Source organism: Mus caroli, chromosome 1, assembly GCF_900094665.2.
Source record: "Mus caroli chromosome 1, CAROLI_EIJ_v1.1, whole genome shotgun sequence".
Lineage (NCBI taxonomy): Eukaryota > Metazoa > Chordata > Mammalia > Rodentia > Muridae > Mus > Mus caroli.
In genome coordinates this window covers 75533074-75543157 of record NC_034570.1, presented here as the reverse complement: position 1 = coordinate 75543157, position 10084 = coordinate 75533074, and the positions used below count along the sequence as shown (strand labels likewise).

Genomic DNA, 10084 nt, shown 5'->3' with positions numbered 1-10084 from the left:
TTAGTTCATAATAATGTTCCACCTATGGGGTTGCAGTTCCCTTTAGCTCCTTGGGTACTTTCTCTAGCTCCTCCATTGGGGGCCCTGTGATCCATCCAATAGCTGACTGAGCATCCACTTCTGTGTTTGCTAGGCCCCGGCATTGTCTCACAAGAGACAGCTATATCTGGGTCCTTTCAGCAAAATCTTTCTTTCTTAATCCTGAAATCTCCCACTGTGTAAACAGTGCCCAGATCTGACAGGAAAAAACAAACAAGCAGGGTTTCCAGCTGCATAATACAGATTGTGTGAACTAAAGGTGGTAGGAGAAATGGGGCATATAACACAATTCATCCTCCTTTGTCCAAATGGCAGAGAAAGAACCAAACTTGGAAAATTCAGCATGGAAATCAGGAGGTGAGATCAGAATGAGTCTAATGTCTCCTGGAACCTATGTATCAACCTCTACATCTTTATGTCCTCCCTCAACTGTCCAGGCAAAGACCTGCCTGGATTAGCAGGTCCAAATGGTATTCTTAGAACCCTGGGGGGTTCTGAAAGCAGCCTCTGATGAAACCACATTAACAAGGGAATAACAGCAATGGAATACAATCAGGCTTCACAACCCAAATGGTTAAGAGTTCGTTGGCGTTGTCTTATTTTGGAAACATAGCTGAGGCTGGTTTCTAACTAACAATTCTTCTGCCTCCATCGCCTAAGTGCTGAGATTACAGCCTGCACCACCACACCCAGCAGAGTCCATCTATTTACTGTGCAAAAGTATTCTATTTAAAGAGCTTTATAACCAAGACGATTTCTAATTTATCATGACCACAAAGTATTAGGCCAGTGTGCTTGTTATTTTTTAATCTTTCTGGGGTATCCATGTTGATCTCTACAATATTCTTATTAGAATTCACCACTGACTGGCTAATAGTGAGTCTCAAGTCTATACCCTATGATCTCTTATTTCTAGTTACAAGAGAAAAAACAAACTCCTAAACCACACAGTTTAGTAGATGACAGGATTCAACCCAAGGAACATCTAATGTCAAAATAGTGGAACTCAAATCTGTCTTCAAAGTTGAAAAATATGCTTCATTGTAAAAAGAAAAAAAAAGTTTAGTTTCTGAGACAGGGAGTCTCTCTATAGCCCAAGCTGACCTCGAGTTTCTAAACACTAGGGTTGCAAGCCACCACTATAAAAAAAAAAAAAATGGTTCCCTTATTATTATTTCAACTCTTTCTCCACAAGAATCAACACATTCCTATGTTTATTCCCTGAGAGTAAAGACTTACTTACCCTGGGGTGCAGAAGTGAATGGCCACCAGCTCTGCCCAACAAGCAAATCTATTGGGGACAGGAAAGCCCAAAATGTTGACAAAGCCTCCGGGGCAGTAATGGTTGCTAAGAACTTTCAAGGCAAACAAAACTCCTGGAAGAGAATAAAGAACACACTGATATCAACAATCCGAACAGGGAGACAATCACTGGGCACAAAGAAAAGTAATTAAATATCAAAACAATTACTCAATTATTACATCCAACTTTATGCTTTGAAGCACAGTCCATAGGGCAATGGAGCATAGTGGTCATCCCTTCAATGGATCTGACACAGAAATTCAAACTGCTTCCAAGTGCATGACATAGACAGTGAGAATGGGCCACCAGCAATGGTATCAAATGCCAGGGAACTGCCCACTTTAAAGCAGGTAGTTTTATGCTATATGAATATGAACAATGAACAAATACCAGTAATGTGTGTTCTGTAGCTTCTATGGAAAAACATTGAAAGCAGGGTGTATGTACTTCATAATTACACACAGAAGGCTGCAGTTGGGAAGGAAGGGCGGGACAACAGCAGGGGAACAGGAGGGGCGGTCTGTCTTCTTGTTCAGGATTACTATTCTCCTCCCCCTCTTCACATCTCATACTTTAGCATGCCTAACTTAAATCCTGATGGCAATTTCAGCCCCGTGAAACATCTGTAAAATGAGAATACCTGGGGCAATGCCCATGGAGAGAGACTCCCCACTGGGTTCAAATCCCATGTCTACTTCTTACTAGCTGAGCTACTTTACTACAGTACCAAGATGACACCATTCCTTCTGGGTCTGCAACACACACACACACAAACAGTGATGGTGAATGGCTATGTGTCTCCTCCCAAGATACAGGGTGCATACCATGACAATGGTAGTTCCCAAGATATGGGCTACATACCATGGTAATGGGTTGGACACTTACATTTTAAAAATTCATTTTTATTTTAAATTATGTATATGAGTACAGGTAAATATATGTGACTGCAGGTGCCCAGAGAGGCCAGAAGAAGGCAACCTCATTTTATGTTATATAAATATTAACAACAAATAAATACCAATAACATGGATTCCTGTAGCCTCTATGGAAAAACACTGAAAAGAGAATGTATGTATTCCAGTGGAGCTGAAGTTACAGGTGACTGTGGGTAGCCCTACAAGGATGCTGGAAATCAAACTTGGGTCCTCTGGAAGACCAATCAATATGTGTTCTTCATGGCTGAGCCATCTTTCCATCGTGATTGGATATTCATTTCAATGAAATTATTGAGAGGCACAAGCCACATCATTCTCTAGGTAACCTTGAACCAATACAGATCTCCCCATTTCATGCTACTGATTCTTAAGCATTGCTGTGGAAGGTACGAAATGCAACATGAGACAGAGGCAGCACTGGCTAGGCCAGTCCAGGGCCAAGTCAAGGCTGTCTTTCGGGAATTCCTATGGTCATTGGCTGTACTGGGGTAAAGGAAGGCTGACTTCTAGAGGCTTCATCTGAAAGTGGAATATGTACAGTCAAGACCTCATCTGCTCTGGGAAGCCATCTGAACTCTGGGGAGCAGTTCACAGCGAACCCAGGCTTTTGTTGCCCCTTGATGCCTATCTGTAAGTATTTCATTTGCTTAGTGCCACCTGCTACATACAAGTGTTTTGTGTTACACTGACTCAGAGAAGTTGGTAACCAGGGGACCCTGAGTCTGCTTCCCAGGTATAATCTTGTTTTCAGAACATTCTTTTGTAAAGATACCCTCAACTACTTCCATAGCTCTACCATGAGAAAGCCAGCTGCATGCTTCTGGTACCCCAAACCACGTTCTAGCAGACCAGGACCCTAAATGTCCAAGAATGAAGATGCAGCATAATATGGGACAGTCCAAACAATGCTTTCTTTTATCCCACTAGGTCTGCTCTTCAAGATGAAGGCCCCAGCAGCCATTAGCCACTCAGGATCCTGAGCCCATATCAGCTAGCAAAGGAAACAGCCAACTTCCCTCACACAGCCCTCAGAAAGCGTCTGCCTTACCTGAGAAGCCCACAGCACAGTTCCTTTTGAAGTCAGGCTGATTCATGAGTTCGGCAACAGTAAACTGCAAGAGCAAATACACCACCCCCGTAAGCAGGGAGAAGGTGGCGATGACGTAGGCAAACCATCGGCTTCCCAGCCTTCTCTCCAGCTTTACTCCTTTCCAGAGCATGGACACCATGTTGAAATACAAATGCCAGTCATCTCCGTGGTGCAGGGGAGAGAGCAGTAAACGCTGCCAGTCTTTCTGCTGGTAACACTTTTCCACGCTGATGCACGAATGGTACAGGGGCTTCCAAGGATTCAGGAAGAACCAGACGTTGACAGCCAAGGTTGCGAGGGTAACAGGCGGAATGTTGTTGATCCCAATTTGGAACACTTGAGAGAGGAGGAGGAGGAGGCCGGTGTTGATCCCTCTCGTTCTCCGCTGCATGACTACAGGATATCAGGAGCGTGGATAAGGAACTGTGCTAGAGGATTAGGAACCCAGGGAGGTACACGGAGAACTGCACCTGAAACACATAGGGCATGCGAAACTCATCACCTGAGAACAGCCCTACTGCTCAGACCCGCGCTGGAAGATGGGCACAGGCTGGCGTGGCCTCGAGTCCAACAGGGATATTACTAACTTCTCTTTCCATTTCACATTCTAAAATAGAAATTTTATCCCAGATTCAAGTGAACTTAAGGACAGGTATGTTTTTCCTTGACCATAATAGTCATGAACTTGTAATGCATCTTTTTCAGTAAAAGAAACAAATTTTAAAAAGGGGGGGGGGCAAGCCCGATAACCTAAGGACCCACAAAAGGTGGAGGGAGAGACCCAACTCCACAAAGTTGTCATCTGACCTTCACAGATGCACTGTGACATGCATATCCACAATCTACACGTTATACATACACAGTAATAACAATAGTAATAATAATAGGAAAAAAACAAGACAAGGGAGAAGGCTCGGTGTGTAAAGCTTGCTGTGTAAACATGCAAAGCTAAATCCAATTATCCAAAATATATACAGCTCGGGGCATGGCTGTCTGCATCTGTGAACCAGGGCTCCCATGATGAGGGCAGGTGCAGAGACAGCAGAGTCCCTGCTAGTCTGGTGTATACAGCAGGAAAAACTGTGAGAGAGACCCTGCCTCAACCAAAGGGGAAGGCGAGGACCAACATCTGAGGTTGCCCTCTGACCTTTACATGCATGGCATGGCACATGTGTGCTAGCACTCCCTGATGCTAAGTCATACACACTCATCATATGCATGTACACATATACAACCCTAAACACACATCGTATACACACAAAAAGGATGAAAATGATAAGTCAGACTCAGGTAGTAAATCTACAAGGAGAGTAGACAAATATTTTTTTATCAAATCCCTGCCAAGTCTCCTTATCTCTTTTAATATTTTCAGCAGAAACTCTCAAAATGCCAAAAACTAGGTTTTAAGATTTCTGAGCATGTTATGGTCTAATCCAATCTTCATACTAACAGGTGTCCGCGCCCCCAAATTCTTAGTCATGGCTTATAAAAACTTACGTATGTGCCAAATCCTACATTGAAAAAAATGCAGTCCTTGTTTTTTATGCTCACTTGTCACCAGGAAGTAAAACACCCACTGGCTCAGGATGTTGTAAGCACAGAGAAGGAACCCAAGAACAGGGGTACACAACTGTGCAGAAGGTGGTGACGGGACTACTGTCTTACAGAGTTCATTTGAGTTAGTGACAAGGAAGAGTTCCATGAGTCAGTGGTCCTCCTCTCCACCCTCTCCAATGGGGCTGGCATTGTGACACGCTTGGGATGACAGAGCAGAGGGGCGGATAATACAAAAGGCCTAAACCTAGCCCCAAGATGCACTGCAGGCTTCCAGTAGGGGCTCGAGTTTGGGCTAGTTTGCACAGGCTCTGGTCCTTTCATGATCCCTGGTCCCAGCCACTGTCAGCTAATCCTCAGACTCAACGAAGTCTATGGTAACACAGATGTAAACAGGAGTCCAATGGGCCCTTCCTAATTTGAACCACAGAGAGGGTAGTTCTGGAGTGGTTTGGTAGGTAGCAATTACTAACTAATATAGGGGTTGATTTTGGACAGGGATTGGTTCCTGTTCACAAGAAACAGGTAGTGAGGAGTTGGGGTGGGGGAGATAGGGACAGTCTAACAGGGCCATAAAAAGGATCAAGTGTTTGAATAAAAGAACCGGAAGGTTGGGGGGGGGGGTAGGGAGTAAGGTACAGATACTGGAAAAGTAGACAAGGGATTCGAAAGATGTTCCAGAAAGTGCTCATTTACTGACATGTATTTTCCTGTGGCAATTTCTCAGCTCCCAACTCCAGCAAGCAGTAACCGAGCATACTAGACAATGCAAAAGCTTTATAGAAAATGATGGAATTATATTTTCATTACAAAACTTAAAAATTTAAAGAACATTAATTTTACAAAGTGTCTACTTAGGAGTGCTATGAGAAGCCCATCACTTAACGCTGCTGGTCCTCAGGATCCTCACACTAAATTGGAATAACTAGTGATAACCCAGGCTTGCTAGAAGTCCTAGGGGCAAAGGGAATGGTGGTAAAGTGCTAGTATTCTCATTTCACTATCAGCTATGTTGAAAGCAAACCTGCAAAAGACAATTCTCACAAAGCTCAAATATACTCTGGACCCCCAAAATGTACTTCTTCCTGTTTTTTATTCTTTTATATATTAAATAATGGATTTTAGTAATTTTTACCCGCTTATTCCTTCCTCTCCCACTGGCACCTTCCACACAAGTGCCCTTTCACTTGTACTTTCATGTTTTCTCCTTGTACATTTAGAGCTGGAGCTGGAGCATGGGACAAAGCTATTGAGTGGATCAAGGGCCACTTTGTGGCTACACCACTTTAGAAAGAGATACCCCCTCTCCCAATAAGCTTTGACTCTGATAATCCTTTGCAGAAGGGTGTGGCCTCATTGGTCCCTCCTTCACCCATGAGGAATGGTTGATGAGTCCAATCAAGCCTTGTGTAGATAACCAAGGCTGTAGTGAGTTCATGAGGGCATTGGCTCTCACATCCAGAAGGCATCCTTTCTCTGCACATCTCCCTCCCCACCCTCAGCTTTTACATTCTTTGCTCTTCCCTTTTCTGAGGCGCTCCCTGAGCCTTTGAGTGTGTTATGGTGGTTTGAGTGGCTCCCATAGGCTCTTCTTTGAATACTTAGTCCCAACGTGGTAGAACTGTTTGGTTAGGGTTGGGAGGTGTGGCCTTGCTGGAGGTGTGTCACAGTGGGCTAGCTTTGAGGCTTCAAAGGAATCAAGCCATTTTTAGTATGTTCTCTGCCTTGCTTTTGTGAGCTCTCATCTGTTCCTCCCACACTGCCTTCATTCTGTCATCATGGACTCTAACCCACTGCAACCGTAGGCCCAATTTAATGTTTTCTTATATCAGTTGCCTCGGTCACGGTGTTCTATCACAGCAACAGAGACATAACTCATGCAGGTATTACAGTTGTCCAAGTTGGAGCAGAACATTCTCCCGTCACTTACTCTCAGCCCTTTGGACAGTAACTGATTTCTGCATTAACCAATGCCTGCTACAATACACAGCTTGTTTGAGGAAAGTGTGTTGGGTGTTGGCTATTTTTATGTCAACTTGCCATAAGGTATAGTCATTTGAGAGAAAAAAGGCGCAAATAAAAAAATGTCTCCATGAGACCTAGCTGTACCCAAGCCTTTAGGACATCTTCCTAATTAGTGGTTGATGGCAGAGAACCCAGCTCATTGGGTGTGTCACCCCTGCACTGGTGATCCTGGGTTCTATAAGAAAGGAGCTGAGCAAGCCAGGGAAAGCAAGCCATTAAGCAGCAGCCCTCCATGGCCTCTGCATCAGCTCCTGCCCCCAGGTTCTTGCCTTGTTTGAGCTCTTGTCCTGGCTTCCTCCAATAATTGACTATAATGTGGAAGTGTAACCTAAATAAAACCCCTTTTTCCCCAACTTGATTTGGTCATGGTATTTCATTGCAGCAACAGAAACCCTAAGTGAGACAAATTAGTACCATGATGGGGGGGGGGGGCGGTATTGCTGTGATAGAGCTATGTCGGTTTTGGGAGGACTGTAGAAGGGCTTTGGACTTGAGGCTAGAGAAGCTACTAAGTGTTGAGAGCTCAGTGAGCTGTTCTGTAGGAACTTGGAAGAATGTTGTGAGCAGTTCATATAATGGAGGCCTGGCTTGTGATGTTTTAGAGGGAAGCAAAAATTCTCCTGGGCCTTTTGTGTGAAGAATCTGTGATATCTGGTCAGATGGAGCTGAAGTATCAGCTGTGATTAACAAGACACCAGAACAACTGGAGTAAAACTTTACTTTGCACAGCCAATGGATGCTCAAGAATGAACAGTGATTAAGAAGAGGCCAGGGGCACTGAGATGAAGCCTTCAGGGAAGTGTGTTCTCATGGTCAGCACATAGCAGCTGTGTTCCAGAGGCAACCTAGGCTGTACCTTGACCTGACAACTGAACTTGGTAGTGTAAGAATCACCCAAGTGCTGCTGGTTTTGAATGCATGAAGAGATCATGAAGAACAGCTGAAGTTTGGTACTGTGTGGCAGGGTTATAATCCCCCCAAGAGAGCACAGAAGAGGCTTTTGGTGAAAGTGCAGCCCAGTTGCTACAAGGGACTCTGGCAGTTTTGGAGATGGTCACCAAGATCAGCAGTTTGGGGGTAGCCACCTAGAAGAGCAGCAGCAATTGAGCAGAACCTGCCTGAGCTTAGAAGACATTCTATGTATGCTGTAAAGGACAGAGCTGGAGAAGTGACCCAAGGCCTTTGAGGAACACAGAAGATCATGAGTGAATCACAGACATTGTACATTGAGTTATTTATACTGTTGGAGTTCAGTTTTGCTTTGGGTCACAGATTGTGACTGTGCCCTGGTTCTTCCTTCTTGAAGTAAGGATGAATTTAGTTTATTTTGTATTTTATAGGAGTCCACAGTTTAGAGACTGAATTTCTAAAGAGATTTTTTAAAAGAGACATTGGATTTTTAAATAGACTGATTTTTAAAATGTTTTACTTTGTACAGGCTGTTCAAGACTTGGAATATTTGTTACTGTGATATCCGTATTAATACGTGCCCTTGGGAATAAACAAGAAAGGAAAGGTTACAGCTAACAGTGTTGTATTTGTATGGCAACTTGACAAGAGATCAGCTGTGCTGGTTATTTTTATGTACCTTGACATAAGGCATAGTCGTCTGAGAAGAGAAAACCTCAATTAAAAAAAATGCCTTCATAAGATCAGGCTGTAGGCAAACCTACAGGGCTGTGGTTCTCAACCTTCCTAATGCTGTGACCTTAAATACAATTCCCCATGCTATGGTGAACCCCAACCATAAAATTATTTTTATTGCTACTTTATAACTGTAATTTTCCTACTGTTATAAATCATAAATATCTTTTTTTCTCAATGGTCTTTGGTGACCCCAGTAAAGGGGTCATTTAACCTAAAAGGGTAGGAACCGAACCCACAGGTTGGGAATGGATGTTTTAATGCATTTTCCTAATTAGTGATTGATAAAGTCTAGCTCATTGTGGCTGGTGCCACCCCTGGAGGGTTGGTGATCCTGGATTCTATAAGAAAGCGGGCTGAGCAAGCCACAAGAAGCAAGTTAATAAGCAGCACCCCTCCATGGTCTCTGCATCAGCTCCTGCCTCCAAGTTCCTGCCCTATTTGAGTTCCCGTTCTAGCTTCCTTCAATGATAGACTACAATGTGGAAGGGTGACTCAAATAAAGCCCTTCTTCCCCAACTTGTCCTTGATCATACTGTTTCATCCCAAAAATAGAAACCCCAACTAAGAGAGAGCGATAAGAACAACACTTTGGGGAATGAACAAGAGTACCTGGAAAGCAGTTGGACAACATGGTTGTTTAGCAAAATGAAGAAGAATCCCCTACTAAGCCTCCCCAGCCAAGGGTTCCTGACCAGGTTCAGAGAAGCAGGCATGGGTCTCCTCCTGTGGTGTGGACCTCCAATCTGACCAGAAAGCAGTTTGTGGAAATCCTTAGCAATCTTGTCAGCGTGACACCTACAGTAATGATCTCAAAGATCATGCACCCATGGGTGATTGAGCCCAGTCATATGTGCATGCACACATGCACACACATACTTAACACATCAAGTGTATTTATTGCCTTGGCCTTATCACTATTATTATAGCTCTGTGGCTACAATAAAATAAAAGTAACCCAATTTCCAACAGAAAAGCTGCCAGACAACCTTGGAGAAATGGCCATGGTTTCCCACTGGGAAACTTTCAATCCTCTAGCCCCTGTGACTTCATGCAGTTTCATCTATTTCTATATGCACGGTGAAGCAAGGTTCTATGGATGACTGGTCACTTGCAGCAGCAGCAGTAGCAACCAATCAAAGCTGATGATGTCTTGACTTAAGAGGCAGCTCTCCTGCGTTAGAATTCCCAGTGACCAAGAACACACACGAAAGGCAGAACCTCCTGAGTATCTGCCCTGTGTTCAAGCTCAGGCTGGGCTTCAGCTCCTCTGGTCAGGCTGAGCCCCTTCCTGTGCAGCCCTTTCCACCTTCCCAGCTTCACCTCCCACAGGCCTTCAGCTCCCACTCCATGGATACTTAGCTTTCCTGTGGCTTCATGGTCCTTCTAACTATTAGTAGTGATTTCAACCTCCCTAGTGCTACAAACTGTAAATGCAGTTCACGGTGTGATGAACCCCCCCAACCATAAAATTAGTTCATTGCTACTTCAAAA

The 10084-nt window shown here is 44.0% G+C and overlaps 1 protein-coding gene across 2 annotated transcripts in view; it reads right to left on the bottom strand.

Annotated features, from left to right (window-relative positions):
• Positions 1-10084, bottom strand: part of Rhbdd1 (rhomboid domain containing 1) — a 118396-nt gene that overhangs the window by 91168 nt on the left and 17144 nt on the right. Inside the window, exons 1-3 of one of the 2 annotated variants that reach the window (XM_021173369.2) lie at positions 4865-5111; positions 3326-3837; positions 1283-1415 (exon numbers count right to left, since the gene is read on the bottom strand). In XM_021173369.2, the coding sequence (XP_021029028.1) occupies positions 1283-1415; positions 3326-3758 (566 nt within the window). In that variant the 5' untranslated portion in view covers positions 3759-3837; positions 4865-5111. Of the gene's footprint in view, positions 1-1282; positions 1416-3325; positions 3838-4864; positions 5112-10084 lie in introns of those variants that run through there. The other variant, XM_021173374.2, reaches the window with a different exon arrangement.